Raw genomic sequence first — 17684 nt, forward strand, 5'->3', positions numbered from 1 at the left:
CAAGTGCTTCCTCGGATACGAAGTCAAGTACGTCAGAGAGACGATAACACAGCGGCAGACATGCTATCCAAGCTCGGATCCGGCAGAGGAAAATTCCGCCCGGCATTTTCCCCGGAGCATCTCCGGATACCCTCGGTGAAGGGCGCTAACCCGGAAAACCTGCAGGTGGCAAGTGTCTCCGGCTAGGGAAGTGATGGCTATCATTCCGGCTTGGACACAGCCTTTCTGGACTACCTCATCGATCAGAAGTTGCCAGCAGGACGAGGTCCTCGCACGACAGATCGTCGACGAGCGTAACCTACACAATAGTTGATGGACAGCTCTATAAACGAAGTGCAGCAGGGGTATTTCTTAAATGCGTCTCCAATCAAGATGGCATTGAAATCCTCAGAGAGATCCACGCAGGGGATTGCGGGCATCATGCCGCTCCCAGATCACTCGTTGCAAAAGCTTTTCGGTTAGGTTTCTATTGGCTTACAGCTAAAGAAGACGCTGATAAAATAGTCAAGACCTGCCGAGGTTGTCAGTATTACGCTACTCAACCAAACGCTCCAGCCCAAGAGCTGAAGACCATACCTATCACCTGGCCATTTGCGGTCTGGGGGCTCGATATGGTTGGTAAGTTAAAAAGATCATCTCCTGGCGGTTTTGAATACCTCCTGGTCGCCGTTGACAAGTTCAGCAAATGGATCGAGGCTAAGCCGGAGAAAAGCCGATGGTGCTACGGCACTAAAATTCGTCTGCAGCCTCGTGATGAGATTCGGCATCCCACACAAAGATAATCACGTATAATGGCACAAATTTCGCTCAAGGAGAGTTAAGGGATTACTGTGACACAATGGGGATTCGACTGGACCTTGCATCTGTGGCTCATCCACAATCTAACGGTCAGGTTGAAAGGGCTAACGGTCTAATATTATCAGGAATTAAGCCGCGCCTTGAAGAACCGATGCGACGAGCAGCCGGAGCTTGGGCTGACGAGTTGGAAGCTGTTCTGTGGAGTCTACGAACTACCCCTAACAGATCAACAGTGGTTTACCCCATTTTTCCTGGTATACGGATCCGAAGCCGTGCTTCCTCCGACATCATCCACGACTCACCGCGTAGTTTCCGCCTACAATGAAGAAACAAATGATGAGGCCAGACAGCTATGGTGGACCTGATCGAGGAAGCTCGGAACTTAGCTGACCAGCGCTCCGCCATCTACCAGCCAGTAAGCTCCGACGCTATCACAGTCGTCGAGTTCGGAAACGCTCCTTTATGGCAGGGGACCTGGTCCTCCGCCTTCGACAGGTGAAAGACCATAAGCTGCAATCTCCATGGGAAGGACCCTTCGTCGTTAGCAAAGTGCTTCATAACGGGTCATACTACCTTGTTGATTTCCGCGAGCTAAGGGATAGACCTGCTAATTGGCACCGGAAACGCAAGCGTGAGGATCCGGATGACATCTACGATGAAACAGATCGCCCCTGGAATATCGCACAGCTACGTCCTTTCTACACTTAGCATATTTTTTCCGAGTTACAAACTCTGTAATAGTTATACATGATCAATGAAATAAAGCTTATGGTTCACTCTTTGAGTCTTTTACCTCCTTTACTTGTTCATTTTAGATCGTGTATGTTTTTTCCGACTAAAACCGCAGAGCTGGATATTTCCGCCTAGGCGTGTATGAAAGTTGTGATTTCCAAAACCGTCCTTTAGGGCGTAAGCTTAAGTTTTCTGATTAAGTTGTTCTGTTGCGAACTTGTGGATTCCTAGTAGCGATTTCCGGCACCTATGCCTGGGGGCTTGTTTCCGCGGTTATTGACGGATTGCCATTGGGCTTCGTCGCCGCTGGCGAGCGTTTCCAGCTAAGGTCTTCCGGCTCGCGGAAGGTCAAGCGAGTAAGCCGGAAAACAATGAAGTCAGCACTTGCTTTCCGACATAAAACGAAACATGCACATAATATTACCGGATAGCAGGATAAGTGTTTCCGCCCCATGCATAATCGTTTTGTTCCTAGCTACTTAAGAATTTAAAGTCTTATTACAAACCCTCGCTGGGGCCAAAATGATGCAACTTGTTTCATTGTTTAAAACAGAACTCTACTCGAGTCCCCCTCTTCGTATTGCCGGTAGGTGGAGCCGTCGTCGCCGTCACCGCATCCGGCTTCGTAGTCGTCTCCGAGTTTCCTCCGAATGCTTTCGCTGCTTGACCCGGATCCTTCCCCATAATACTCTGCTCGCCTGCCTCCTCCTCTCGCATCGGAAAATCCTTCGGGCAGATTGTGCTTGTTATACCGTAACGAGTGATCCACTCGCCGACAAACAATTGCTCATAGCCTTCGGTTTCGCGAGGAGGGCACCCATGTCGGAACTTCCTGGGGCTCCGCGTGCAACGTCCGCCAAAGTTGAGCGAGGGGAAGTGAGCCTTGCAGGTGGCCAAGACTAGGGAGGCGGCTCCGCGTGCCGAAGACTTCTGCGCCCTTGATGAAATCCGGCACTGTCGCATAAGCTTGGTCATCGTATCGATGACCGTGGTTCTGGCCTTCTTCAGCGACAGAGCCGTGGCGATTCCGCGACATGTGCTTCAAATAGCGCGTCAATTGAAATCCGCGCTTCATCGTATGCTTCCGTCCTCTTAAGGTTTGACTCTTTGGACCACTCAAAGCCAAGGCTTGCTGTGGAAGAAAGAGGTTCAGTTCCGTCAGAGAGAAAACATACAAGGTGGTCGGAGCAACAACGCGGAAAAATGCTTACTGAAGATAAGGTTGTCAATGGCCTCCGCCTCCACCTCCGTAACTCTGTTCTTGGATATCACGGAGAGCACGCGGCCCTGGCTTTTCTCCAGCTTGTCAATCAGCTCCGCCTGCTCGCGGGCATGCTTCTCGGAAAGTTCTTTCCTCGCCTCGCCTCCTTGCTTGCGGATTCTTGCATGAAGGTTACGAGGACTCGTTCTCCGCCTCAAGCACCTTGACCTTGGCGGATAGTTCATCAAGTGAGGAGTGCTTGGCGCTTTCTTCCGAAAGCAGAGTTGCACATATTATGCACCCCGAACAGCTATGTCAAGACAAAAAGTGAAGATCCGGATCTCGTACCTTGAAGTCGGGTCTCAAGCAGCTGGATAGCCTTTTGACTATTTTCCGCGTTTCGGCGCAGCCCCTCGATCTCTCGTGATTTGCTCCAAAGCACGTGCACGCGCAGATCTTCGTGCGCTTCCGCGTGGTCTGAGAAGCAGCAGAGAGTTAGTCGGATATTAAAATCTGGGGGGCTGGCGAAGATTTCAAAGTCTTAGATAAAAATTTCAAATTTCCGCCTAACAGTATATTTTGGGTAAGCATCGGCTAATACATGTTACACGGAACTATATCACCCAATGCTTGGGGGCTAGTATTACCTGCCGCACTTCCTTGTGCTTGGCGAAAAAATCCTTCAGGCTGTCCTCCAGTTCCGCGAGCTCTCGCATCTCCTCGTCCGGCTTTCCCCATACCTTGTTCAGCATCGCGGAAACTTCCGCGTGACGTTGTGCAAGGGTAAGCTTTTGGAGGGACGGAGTTGGTTGGAGGTTGACTCGAGTCGCGTTGGTAACTTGGAGGAGCTTAACTTTTTGCTCTTGTTCTTCTCCAGTAGGCCCCGCGAAAGCGGAGCTTGGCTGATCTGGCGGAGGAACGGGTGAGGAGGTCCCCTTGGCGGAGTCGCCATGGTGGGCAGGATCTTCAGGAAGGTCATCAAGGTCGACGACGTCTTTCGGATCCGGCTTGCTGGCAGATGAAGCCTTGGGCGGAACTTCCACCTCAGGAGTAATTGGAATGGAAGCCGGAGATGGTTTGGCTTTCTTCTTGGGGACCCTTGGGGCCTTGGGGGGCTGGCTTCCGGAGCTTCAGAAATGACATAAAAGCATAAGTACGAGTTTGAGCGTAAAATCAGAACTTGGATCTCGGAAATAGACGCTTACCCGGAAGGCTTGAAGAAATGCTGGATGGCAGGCTGCCCCTGTTAATCAGCGAGAGGCGCTTCTTCTCCGCCTCCGCTTTCCGGGTAGCCGCAATGCTGAGTGCTTCGCGGGGGCGTTTCGCATAAGGGCTGGAGGGGGCTGGCTTCTTCCTCTTCGCAGGACGCGGGGCTTCAGGAGCTTCCGCCTCCGATGCGGCTTCCGGATCCGCGTTGCCGGTGGATGGGACTCGAAGGAGAGTTCCGAGTTCATTTTCCTCAAGTGCCTCGAGCTAATGCAAAGTTAACACTTAGACAAAGTTTGAAGAAAAACAATAAACCAAAGTTAAGACGACGTACCGCGGTTCCGGATCCCTCCGTGTGGATGTCTTTGTTGCATACGTGAACGTGGAGTTCACGTGGGATTTTGATGAGGACCCGGATCCTCTTGTCGATGGCGTCGGCGGAGAGATTGTCTTTGGTGGCGCGCATTGGATCATCGCGCCCTGTGTATTCAAACATCAGGCGGTCCCTGTGTTGCAGCGGCTGGATCCGCTTGGTGAACCAGGAAAGGGTTAAATCCTTCCCCGTCAGCCCCTCCTCCGTGAGCTTGCAGATCCGCCTAACAGCGCGGGTCAGCTGAGGCGAGTCGGAGAAGTGGGGGCAGTGCGTCCATGACGGAAGCTCGGTGGCGGGGCAGTTCTTGAAAGGCGGCAGCTTCCTGTCGCTCGCGGGGTCGGAGACGTCCTTCAAGTAGAAGAAACCCCCAGACCAGTACCTCGCGGATTCGTGGCGGTCGGTGGGGGGTAGACGCGGCCCGGGCGGATTATGAAGGTGACGGAGCCGCAAGTCGCCAACTCGGAAGTCTGGCGGATCTTCTCCTTCTTGACAGAAAAATAGTATTGGAAGAGGGGAAGCTCTGGAGTTACCCGGAGGTGGCCTTCGCAGAGAGCGACGTGGTTGCTGATGGCGAGCACGCTATTCGGAGATATGTTGTGGGGTTGGAGTCCATACGTCTTCAGAATCTCCCGAAAGAAGTCCGAAGGCGGAAATGAAAATCCGCGCTCCACCAGTGCCTTCGTCAGCACCATCTCGTCGTCCTTTGGAGCTGGAGCTGGTTCATGTGGAACTGGCCTCCAGCTTCCGGGTTGCAGGAAGCCCTCCGCCTCGAGGTTCTTCAGCTCCATCTCGGTGGTGGTACAGGGCCACCATTTTCCCTTAGCTTCGGAGTCGCGCTTGCGAGCTTTTGATTTCTTGGCAGCCTCTTCCGCCTGCTGCTCCGTCTGACCCGCCCCGGAGGTTTTCTCCGGGTGAGCAGAGGTCCCCTCAGCCTCCGTGCCGGAATCCTTTGAAGGATCCAGCCTGACTGGAGCGAAGGGAGGAGGGGCGGAGGAGATTGGCGTTGCCATGATTGGTTCCGAGTTCGGAGGTGGAGTCGTTGAAGACATCTGAAGAAAAAGAGTTTGGCGGAAAATGTAATTTAGCCGGATCCAACGTCATCTTCCCCAGGTTCGTCCCTACCAACTACGGCGCGGAGGTGAAGCTCGAGGACTTACCGTAATGGCGTATGCGGTGGTCGGAGCTGCCGGCGACGAGTTTTCCGCACGGTGGCTCGCCGGAGTTAAGAACACGAAGAACACTGCGGTGGTGGGCTCGCTCCGGTGATGCTCCGGCGACTTTTCCGGCACGGCGGAGGAAGAGCTCACGGGCGGCGCTCGGCAGAGAGGTGAATAGGGGGGTGAATGGGGGTAAGGGGTTTCGACGGCGGATATTTATAGGCTGAAGGGATAAGATTCGTGCTCCGCATCCTGTGGTCGGAACGCAAGCGTCGCGCCGTTGGATGCGTGACACGTGTCCCAAACCCTAACGGTAAAAATGGCTAGAGATAAGTTACCGCACAAATCGCGCGAAAATGGCGCCAGAATTGGCGGAACCGTTTGAGTCTTTTAAGATTCCGGGTAATTGCGTGAGGATAAGTTGGCTCTCGTTCGCGAGCAGGGAGTAACCCGGAAATGTTCTTTGGAACGTCGATGGATGAAGTCTCGCAGGATGAGAGCATTTTCCGGCTGTAAGTTGGAAAAAGAAGAAAATGCAAAGTTGGAGTTCTTCAAGTTTCTCCGCGTTGCCAACGATGCCGGAAACTTAAGGTACAAGCATGGCGGAAACTGCAGGTGAAACTCGGAGAACTCTGGGGGCTACTGTTGTGGGTATACTTCATGGGTGTACCATCGACAGTGCCTAGATCCGGCAAGCCCGGGTGGCCCACAGACGGTGATGAGGCATGTGGCCCATCGGGCGGCCCAGCTTGTCGTTGATCATGCAGAAGAAGTCCACCAGATCGCAGTCGGATCCGTACCGACATAAGAGTAACCCGGATCCATGGAGGCCCATGAGGAACCCGGATCCAAGACGATGTATATGGAAGGCGGATCCGTGACGTGCACGGCAAGATATTGTACCGTAGCTAGGTCGTTCGTAATCCGGCTAGGACTCTCCGTGTAAACCCTAGATCCGTGCGCCTTTATAAGCCGGATCCCGGGAGCCCTAGAGGCACAATCACAACTCATTGTAACAACGCGAAAGCGCCCAGATAATTCCAGACAAGCAGCAGTAGGCCCTGTCATCGTGCAGGTGTTCCGAAGCTGGGTAACTCGCGTACCACCGTCCCGTGTGCACTCCGCCCTATGGCCCCTACTTCTTCTCCCCCTCGTGAGGATCCCTCCTCCGGGGTACCGTCGATTAGGCAACGACACAAGCCTACCCCCCGAGGATAAAAGTTGTGCACGCCAACCAGAGAGACGACGATCGAAAGATAGAACAAGCGGAGCAAAGGCCGAAGCTGGAAGTTTTGTGGGAGAGAGGGGCAGCCCTAAATAGGGCTGGGGGAAGGAGGAGATGGTGCATCCCAACTCCATTGCCATGGAGGTGGCAGCGGCAGGGTCCACGTGCATGGGAATGAAGCAGGACTTGTGGAAATTGATAGCAAGCCCAGTGGCATCCGCGAAGTCGCTAAGCACCTTTTTCAGGCAGGTAGCCGCTTCAGGGTCGGCTCTGCAGAGGATGAGGGTGTCGTCAGCGTACTGAAGGACGGGGCAGGGGGAGTTGTGGAAAATATTCAAGATTTATGGAAGTAGAAAAAAAGAGGAATGGATTCTCACGGTGAATGTAAGTATCAAGTTGGCCTCTTACGGTTGCACAATCATCATTAGAGAAATCTGCATGATAAATGGAAGATTGCAAGCAAGCTTGTCCGTATCAAACGATGAGAAATAATTCTTTGGACTAAAGAACAAGAAGCTCTTTAATACCTTTATAGATGCCGCACAAAAGCGATGGTCCATCTCAACACATATCTTGCCAGCGGGAACATAGAATATCTCAACTTCAAAGGATGAAAGTTCGTGTAGATCATCCCATCAAGCCTCAAACGACACCCATTTGGTATTTGTTCATCCATATGCGGAACTGGAATACCCGTTGCCATTCAAAATTGTTGGACATCATCAAACAAGTTATCCCAACCACATTCTCTCATAGAGGCCAACCGATCTTTCACATCACTAACTAATTCCATTGCATGCACAATACTTAGATCTTTCTTTTGCAAAACATGTGAAAGCTCATATGATGTGGCAGGAAAACTTATTATAACCTTTAAAATAAAAATAAAATTTTGATTCCCCATTTTATCTATTAAACCGGTGCTTGCATCAATCCATGTCTCTCATCATGGAGAACAAACAATGTTGCCAACCACGTTTGTTGCAATCAAAGCAAAGCTATATAATGTGAACCCCATCTAGTATCCCCGGGCCCAGGGACGGAGCTCCCTTGTAGGCAATGGTGTCAGCTGACACCGGTGGATATTAGCAAATCCTTCACTAATTAATGTTAAATATTAATAACTATATAGCATGACACCACTGGAAAAGAGAGAAGTAAAGCTAACCCTAGTGCCAAAAATTTCTAGCTTCGTCCCTGCCCGGGCCTAGTGAGACTTGTTTCTTGATTCAAGCCTCTTCCACCTGATCTATCACCCCTATCAAGCATATCCATAATATGTTGATGATGTTCTTCCTTAAGCACATCTCTTGTTTTGCAAGATGCACTTGATGTGTTCACAATCCCGATGATGTACTCAAAAAAATCAAGAATGGATGAATAAGAAGTAGTAACAGAGACAACTACCAATTGCAAACGATAGGGAAAGCAATGAACATAGAAAACATAAGAGTTTTTCATCTAAGATTTTTTTTTGCAAGACATTTAATTGACCTCTTATATTGGAAGCCCCATCTGTGCTGGAAAAAAAATCATATAGTGTTGTTCGTTGATACTATTGTAGTCAGTCTACAGAACTCTTTTGTGCAGCTCAGAAATGAATGTGTTTATTCACGACACTTTGTATATTCATAGTGTATTCGCGCACATATGCGTATTTACAAATTGGCGGAGCCAGCACATAAGCATTGGGTTCAGCTGAACCCAATGAGATTATGTAAATCCCTTTATAATTGCCATTAATTTCCTCTAAATTACTAGTTTGAACCCATCTAGTTCTATACACCATGTGGTGTACCCAATGATGAATTTTTCTAGCTTCGCCCCTTACAAGTGTCATATATTTTTTAAACGCAGTTGATTTGTGATTCAGGGTTGCAAATAAGAGCAGATAAGACCACTGGAGCTTTGAGAGCCAAAGGAATTGCTGTTGTTCATTACTTTCACCATCCACAGCGTACCAGAGATAAATAAACAGGCCATGCAACTTGCAAACGATGTTAACATATAAACCTTTGATTTAGATCCGTAGAGTCCTAGAGAGCACAAGGGTTTTAGACTACGGGACGCAGCCTTTACACTTCACTACATCAGAGCTTTGCGAGATTCGTATATGCGTAAAGCCTCAAAGTGAACTCTTTTCCTGCTGGTGGCGCACCGCCGCCTCCATGCATCTTCTGAACTTAAGCGCGAAGTAATGGGCAACAAAAAACCACAAGAACTGTAAAGTTGTTATCTTTTGGCCTCAGCTTCACTCGTGGAAGCTTTTGCTGCTGCTTTGGTCCCTGCAGGGCTTTCTTCTTCTGAACCTTTCTGAAGCCTAGACCATGGCAGCGAATTCTGCAGCTCATGATTAAGCTCCAATCTGTCGCCACCGATTTGATGGGGCAATCAGGTGTCCTCCTTAACTTGCCTAGATGATCAATCAATTTTATGGAATGCCCCCCAAGGGACTAGATGGTCGATCAACTTATGCACAGAGTCACCGAGTATTTTTCGATAAGAGGAAATATACTACAGTACTAATATCAAGCTGATCATATCAGTTATACGCAACCCACACTGAATCACAAGTCAACCAAGTCCACTCTTATATGCTCTAGAGCACGCAGGAGAACCACCTAATCCTTTGGTGACGTTTCTCCTTTATTACCCGGTGACCAAGTTGAGGTCAAGCTTTTCTTTGATCGCCAGTCTCTATCGCGGCGACATGTTAGCGTGTTATCACCACTCCAGGTTTGTCCTGTCCGGAGGAAGAGAACATGGAAAATCTTGCACTCCTCGCGTGCCGTGGAATAGGAATAGTAAAGGAGCCCTGCTCTCCATGTCTTCACACTACAGGATTAGCAGATGCTTCTAGAACCTTCTCGGTTGTTCCAGACGGCATTGCAGGCAGAGCAAGATATACAAGGAACAACCGAGTGCTAAATACACATATTATTCTTCTACCACTGTACTATTAACAAAATGAGAAGAAAATAAAAAAGTAAAGAGAAATCTGATGAAAGCCAGCCATGCATAGGGAGCACAGCACAGGCTGCATTCGTATTCTGAAGACCAATCTATCTCAAGTACTAGTATACACTATACAACAAGACCCCTGGCTCCTGGCTCCTGCTAATCCAGGAACGAGAGAATAACAGTTCACAACAGCTTATTCAAATGTATACAATAAACCCCTAGCACCCCCAGGGTCAAGCTGTCTATAGCGAGTGGCATCCTTTTTTTTACATTCGTGTCGTGTCGCTGCCAAAAATACTCTGAATCCATTCACTGGAAACAACATCTTCATCAGATGGCGTATATCCGGTCTATCTCGGAGTCTGATTCTGAGTTGTGTTGCCATGAGTTTGAGCCGCTCCGCCTCGTCGATTTCACCTTCTTCCTGATATACCGCGTGCGCTTGGATTTCACCACATAGTATGTCATTGTGCCAAGCACACCAGCCATGATCACCCCACCTATGACCGTCACCAGGATCGCCGCCCACTTGAAGCGCCGGCCCACCACTATGTAAGATGAGGATATGAATGCCACTGTGGTGCACACAGAAGCCAGCCACATCAGCTTGTTGATCACCTCCACCACTCGCCTCTCTGCTTTGGTCTCACCCCTAACAAGTGTTATCTGGACCACCACTACTGCCAATGATGTGAACAAGGCGATGGCGTTGAAGATGAAGAAGACCTTGAAGGATACCGCGTGCACAACTATTGCTTCGCCCTTATCGTTGTTGCCGCCTGGCACTGTGAAGATCGCAGCAAATGCAACCGTAGCGAAGAGCACGGCCACGACCGTGACGGAGTTGGTCGCATTGTTGATGCCTTCCCTGTGGAGTTTCCTCAGCTCCTTCGCTATGCCATATACATTTTTGTTGGTCTTTCTGGCTTGCTCAAGTTGAGTGTGTACATCCTTCTTGATCTCAGTCACTGTTTTCCTGAGCTCATCACGGGGCTGATTCAGATCATTTGCTCTCACTGCACCAGCACGGGATAAACAATCCTTGATCTCTGCAGACTCCTCTGATAGCGGAAGGCCCTCTGCGATGTCGAATGCAGTCTTGCGATCCCTAGTCAGCGCATTCACGTTCATGTCCGGGAGAAGCAGAAGCTCATTCACAATCTACAACAGACACAAGTTTGTAAGAACAAGATCAAAAATTAGTATGCTTGCACACCAGATTTAACATGGCAGAAGGAAGAGTTACCTCTGATCTTTTCTTCCTGGTGGCCACATGCAAAGCTAAGTTGCCGTTTCTGTCAGGTAGCATGACTATGGCCGGATCAGCGTTCACGAGTGCTTTGACAACCCCAGCGCTCGTCCCTTTAACCGCCATGTGCAAAGCAGTCTGTCCTTTCTTATCAGTTCTCCGAGCAAGCTGACGGTCGCATTCTAGCAAAGCCTTAACTATTTCAACATGACCCTGACGGGCAGCGAAATGCAATGCGTTCTTTCCGTTCGCCTTTGATAGTTCAACCAGGCCAGAAACCCGCTCGAGCAGAAGGTTCACTACTTCGAGGTGGCCTCTGATCGCCGCGGTTATCAGCGGAGTCACGTTTGATTGGCCAAAGGTTTTCCCAAGGGATGGATCATGGTCCAGGAGTACCTTCACAATATCTATGAGCAATGTCAGTCAGATGCCCAGGTTAATTTGTAGCACAAATATATACAGTAAAGATGAAAAAAAAAACATGAATGATGAACTAATGATTGCACAAATATATACAGGCCGCATAAGAGTATGACAATTTAAAAACTAACTAGTGGCATAGGATTCATGGAGATAGATCGAAGAGTAGATAAAAAAGTAAACACATACTATTTGGAATCTGGGTGTAAAGGATAACAACAACCTTCCTTGGTGATATTTTAAGTAATAAGAACCAAAGTGCCATATACAGTAGTAGTTATTCGTCATGCAAATGGAACTATGAGATTCAGCCTACAACACCCAGGCTCAGCATGTAGGAGTAGTAAATATGTGCTCCACTAGAATGGGAAGTGGTGGTTTTATGCGGTTGTGAAGAAGTGTGCTCACCACGGTGTCCTTCCTTTGCGGCGACGTGCAGCGCATCGAACCCTGATTTGTTCTTCCTGGCAAGGCTATCCTTGTCCGAGTGGTTGAGCAGCTCGAGGACGATGTCGATGAATCCTTTCTCGGCGGCGATGAGCAGCGCGGTCTCCTCGACCTCGTTGGCCTCGTTGACGACGGCGGCGCGGATCTCGGCGACCTCGGTGTCGAAGTCCTCCCCCGTGCCGGTCATCTGCGCGTCGATCTCGGCGATGATCTGGCGCACGGCGTCGAGGTCCCCGCGCTGCGCGGCGAGGTGGAGCTCGGTGTCGTTGTGGCGGCCGGTGACCTGCTTGACGTACTTCTTGCGGTCCATGCGCTTGCCGGAGTTGGAGAGCACGAGCACGGGCGGGGCCGCCCTGGGCGACGGGGACGGGGAGTGGTCGAGGCGGTTGCTGGAGCGGGACATGACGAGCGCCGGGCCCTTGGAGGGCGTCGGGGAGGAGGCGGGCGAGGGGTGGTGGTCGAGGCGGTTGCTGGAGCGGGACATGGCGAGCGCCGGGCGCGAGGGGGACGCCGGGGAGGAGGGCTGGTCGAGGCGGTTGCCGGAGCTGGACATGACTAGGCCGGGCCGCCGGGCGAGGCGCGAGGACTGCGACTGGTCCAGGCGCTTCCCGGAGAGGCAGGACTCGAGCGGCCGCCTGCCCAGCGGCGACACCCCGCCCTCCGACCCCGGCGACGCCAGCCCAATCTCCAAATCCCCCTCGCCTGCAGCAGCAGCACAGGGGAATGAAGGAATCGTCAGCCAGCACGATCACCAAAAAAAAAAAACACGACCGATCAAATCAATCAGTCGAGCGACACATACCTCTGTCGGAATCGACGGCCATGGCGGCGGCGGCGGCGGGGTCAGGCGCGGAGGGGCCGGGCCGGCATGGGCGGCGACGAACGGGAGGTGGGGAGAGTCAGAGACGAATCGAATCGCGAGGAGACGAGTGTCCAGGCAGGCTCGCGTCGCGGTCTCCCCCGCTTCTGGTTGGTTTGGTTGTGTGATGGAATGAAATCGATGAAGCGACGATTGCTTTCAGTTTTGCGCAGTCTGGGCTTGGTTTTGTTTATGTGGCTTTGGCTCCGGTTTGGTTTGGTGCGCTGCATTCGCATTCGCATATGGGAGCCTTTTCTCGCTTTCCCGTCTTGAATTATTATCTCCTTCTGTTTTGCTCAAGAGGCTGTCGCCCCCCAATAACTGAAAACTATGCACTAGATAGATAGATACTCTGTCAGAGGCCCTACATCCTCTGTTTTTTTTTTGGGATGTAGTACATCCTGTGGTTGATTGTGAAGAGAAATGCATTTATAATGTTTTCGAATCACATCTATTATTTTGAAGATCAAATCACATCCCATATACTCCTAAAATCCAATCATGTGCTCGATTTTGAAGAGAAAATGCTTTATATCCCTGTGAATGTTGTCAAATCACATCTACTGCGAAGATCAAATCACATCTATTATGAAGATCAAATCACATATATTATGAAATTCAATCGAAACGAATGGCGCGGCTAGTCTACCACTCCACCCCTCTTCTTAACATTGTTTCGTCGATCAAATCGGCCTGGTTTTATGTTCATGTTGATGCGTTCAATCTCCTGATCCCATATTGTCATCTCTTGCCAAACAACTATGCTCCTCATAAACAGTTGACGCTAATTGGGCGATTCACACCTCCTTTTGCGACATGCTTTCATCAGTGTCTTAAACTGACCGATAAGATTCGATTGGAACACCCTAAGCCCGCACGAGATGTGTTGTTGCCGATGCTATGTCCGCGGAACATCATTGTCGCTTAAGGATTTCCTCAAGCAAACATATATTTGGTCCATGATCCTTTGTTTCTTCTCTTATCAAATATGATGACATGGTGCCACCTAGTCAAGCTGATTCAGAAAGACAATCTTTGTTATGTCAATTGTCAAGGTTCGCCAAGAGTACGAGTGAAAGGATTGAAATGAGTTATTTGTACATTGTTTTGCAAGTTTATACTACCTCTGTTCGATTTTAATGGCGAGTGACATGCGCATGCATATATCGTACATGGCCACGCGTTAATTAAAACCGAACGGAGGTACTAGTATAAGGTGGACACCCCTAGTCCTCGTGGACAATGCTTAGGGCTCCTTTGACGAACAGGAATTTCATAGGAGTTTTGGATGGTTGGATTCTTATGATTTTTTGTCCTACGCGGCTCATTTCATTTACAAAATTGTGATCTTTTGGGAAATGTTCTAGCTAGGGATTAACTCCTTTGCACTTTATTTTTGATCAATTTTCCATTGATTCAAACACTCTGTTAAAATTCTGGTAGGGTTCCTTTGATTCAAAGAATTCTTGTAGGATTTGGATCCATCGAGTTTTTCTTTCTATGATCGACGGTTCAATTAGCATGATTGAAATCCTCCGAATACTTTTCAAGGGAATCATTTACACTCTATTTTGGAGGGAATGTTTCACACACCAAAACCTCTTACTAGAGGTATTTTGTTTTCTCTAAGCTATCAAACACTTCTTCCTCCAATTTTCTCTAGTTTTCCAATGATATATATATATGATTCAAGAGGACAAGTCACTTCAATCTCGTGATTTTCCCGTTCATGCATTTTGAGAATCTTGTGAATCAAAGAGACACATAGTTTATAAATCTTATATTATTCACGATGACAAGACGCTCCAATCATGTTTCTCCTAGTCGTGGGTATTGGTAATTTATACAAATCAAAGAGGCCCTTACAAATCTTGTAGGGAGATGTTGGTCCCAAAAAAATGTGTGGCATGAGCGCAACACGAGACAATGAGTAGTCAACATGTTTGTTCGTCGAAGGTTTTTGCAGTTTTTACTTAAAGACATGAATGGTTTGGCTGGTATGTGGTTAGGGTTTGTATAGGTCTAAATTATACGAAGGATGTTTAACATGTTGAAATAATTTATTCATCTAGTGTAAAAATATAGTGTTGTCTTAGTTTCCTGAGAAATATCATTTCTCCATCGACTTTACACATTTGTCCACTAGGGTAGAAAATTGTTCAACATGTAGTAAAAATTGTTCGGGAATGGAGTTTTGGCTCCCGAGAGCATATGCTCTTGGTTAGAATAGTAAAATTTAAAAATACAAAATAAAATCCAAAAAATTCTATAACTTTGTGTTTACGTGATTTGACACTATGGTTTGTGTTCATGCAAAATTTCATATAAAAACCAACATATATGTTCCCCAATAAAAACAACAAAGTTTCATGATCTAAACATGCAACCAATTGAGCACTCAACTTGTCTCTTTAACACATGTCATAATATTTGCATTTTCTCCATACTTTTTGTGGACAAAACAAGGAAGACGAACATGTACATGCCTATTTTTATGTATTTTTTGACATTCACATCATCATTTTTGCTTCTAGGGGCATATGCTTTTGGTAGCCGAATTGTATTTCCGAAATTGCTCATCTAAGAAAAAAAAATTGTTCTTAGAGTCATTATAAATAGAATCTCGATATCTATCTATGTTTCTTCTCAGCATCCTCGTTGAAATAAAATGTTCTTAGAATGAATGAAAGCGTAGGTACATACTTTTATCTTTTATAAAACTATTTTCACTTGTTATTCAAAATCAAAATTTGCAAGTTTGAGTAAGCATAAGAGAAAATATCACTAGCTCCAATTTTGGATGCATAATACAAACGAAATTTCTAGCTGAGAATCAGTCAAGTCCAAAAATTCTCATCACGATTTTACGTCATATAAGTTGCAAGTAGAGTTGCAACTCGGACGTTTTAGCTGTAAATGGGTTCTAACCGAAGAAATTGCGTTGTAACTGGTTGAATATCTAACCGCAACTGTATTCTTCTAGGTGTAAGTGGGTTATGACTTAAAAATGGTCCATGTTGCACGATAATTGTTCATGCAGAAAAAGTTAAAGTATTACAAAATTATGGAGACAGACATTCGGTTGGCTGAGAATTATCTACACCCACAAACGGAGTTGCTAATGTGTAGTTCATGATGTTTCTAATAATACTGATTTGATATTATAGATGTTAATTATGTATATATATACTTGACTAAACTAAAAAAAATAGAGTAACCAAGAGTAGAGCACAAAGGTAATATAGTAAAGAGGGAATATAATCTGTAAAAAATACTACGTGCAAAATGTGGTCCAAGGAAGTGTAGTGCAGTAGCAGGACGGTACTCCGCGGGAAGCAATCCTCGTTTTGGTGAAAGAAAGAAGACTGGGCCCCCGCCTTCACTCCGCAGACACGCATTTGGCATGGCGATAGGAGAAATGGGCCAACGCGCGTACATGTGCTCCATCTTTGTCTTCCTTTTTATAAGCTGCACGCGCCCCTCTCTGTTGTACTTGTACACACCTCTTACCGGAGAGTGCGTGCGTACGTGGATAGGTGCCCTGCAGCTACGCGTCCTCCCAAGTTAATTAATAAGGCTAACACTGCGGCTCATCAACGCCTATGTGCAAGGGGCTTCTTCAGGTTCAGGGATAGGCTTCGTCGGCGATACTTTCCTGATCCGGTGCCGGCTTCGGCTTTGGCATCGACGAAGGACATCTTTGCTTGGCGAGCATGGTTCACGCGGAGGACTCTAGGATTCGATTTACTTTTCTTTGCTAGTGAGGGTCCTCTCCTTAGTTTGGTTGCAACAGCAGATCCGTTTGTATCCTTTTCTGTCTTTGTATTTGTACGAGTCTGTATCATGTTTTCCTTGACGTATGAATACAAATGATGTATGCCTACGGGTGTACAGTTCAAAAAAAAAGTTAATAAGGCTAACGCGGCCGCATAAAAATTGCGTATTTAACGTTGCCGGGTACAAATATAGAAGTAGCTAACAATTTATGAAAAATGATAGAAATCGAACTTGCAATATAAGGAGTTCAAATACAACATGTCGATGCACTAGACTTCTGGCCAAAAGCATAACACACGAATCACATATCCGAGCTAAAAATATCTTCTTCTCGAGCCATTCACGGTGAGTAAGGTCCATGCCGTCGGTCAACATGGTCGCCATGATCTTGGTTTTCTAGCTGAGCAGGATGATCTTCAACTCCGTTTGCTTGTTATACATCTTCTTTGCGACCGCACGAGCATTGATCTCTTTAATCGCAAGTTTTTTGGTTTGTATCTCGTAGTAGTTCTTGATGGCCTCTTCTTTTTCCCGACACTTCCTTTCGTCCCTCTTCTTGCTCAACACCTCCTTGTCGGGAAATAAAGTGTCCTGATCGTCTCCATCACCGCTAGCGAGGAGGCATCTCGCTTGGCCTCCGCCTTGGAGCTGGTCTGCCCCCTCCGCCTCTTTAGTGGTGCACTTGGGGCCTCGCCATCAACATCGATGACACTGGATTCGCCGGGCGCGTTGGCGTCATAGGACACATATAGGTCGTGCCACTAAGGGCAATTCTTGAGGCCTTCCAACAGTGGACCAAGATGAAGTTATTTAGATCGTTGGCAACCTTGAATTGGCCCAAAGATTATGTCATCAAGTCGGCAACGCCAAGGCTGGTCACTCACCTTACGCTTCTTCATATTGTCGTAGGCGGTGTTGAACTTGGTGGTCTGCTCTTGGATCCACGCCCACCCCTTTGTGCTCGTGGAAGACGTTGTGCATCTTGTTCCAAAATGTGCCACCCCTTTGTTGAGCGCCATAAATTGGATCTTGTCCAACTTCCATCCATGCCTCGCAAAGGCACACATCCTCAAGCTCGTTGAAGTTGTCAGTTCTAAGAGACGCTCCTTTGGTGACTTGAGGTTGCTTGTTCTCGAACAAGGGCGCCTCGCCGATGGAGATAGGGGCGGCCTAGGTGGCACCTTGGGTGGCATCACGTTGCGTCTCGGTGCCACCTTCGGGGGCATGTTACGTCCGAGTGCCACCCTCTCCATTGATCATGTATGCCATGGTGGCCTCC

The 17684-nt window shown here is 48.1% G+C and overlaps 1 protein-coding gene across 1 annotated transcript; it reads right to left on the bottom strand.

Annotated features, from left to right (window-relative positions):
• Window positions 1-9691: 9691 nt before the first annotated feature.
• On the bottom strand, window positions 9692-12769 carry LOC127295924 (ankyrin repeat-containing protein ITN1). Its single transcript, XM_051325955.2, has 4 exons — window positions 12572-12769; window positions 11731-12471; window positions 10900-11309; window positions 9692-10814 (listed from the first exon to the last, which is right to left on the bottom strand). Exons 1-4 carry the CDS (start codon window positions 12591-12593, stop codon window positions 9984-9986), a joined length of 2004 nt encoding a protein of 667 aa, XP_051181915.1. The 5' UTR covers window positions 12594-12769; the 3' UTR covers window positions 9692-9983.
• Window positions 12770-17684: the final 4915 nt, after the last annotated feature.

Source organism: Lolium perenne, chromosome 4 (assembly GCF_019359855.2).
Source record: "Lolium perenne isolate Kyuss_39 chromosome 4, Kyuss_2.0, whole genome shotgun sequence".
Classification (NCBI taxonomy): domain Eukaryota; kingdom Viridiplantae; phylum Streptophyta; class Magnoliopsida; order Poales; family Poaceae; genus Lolium; species Lolium perenne.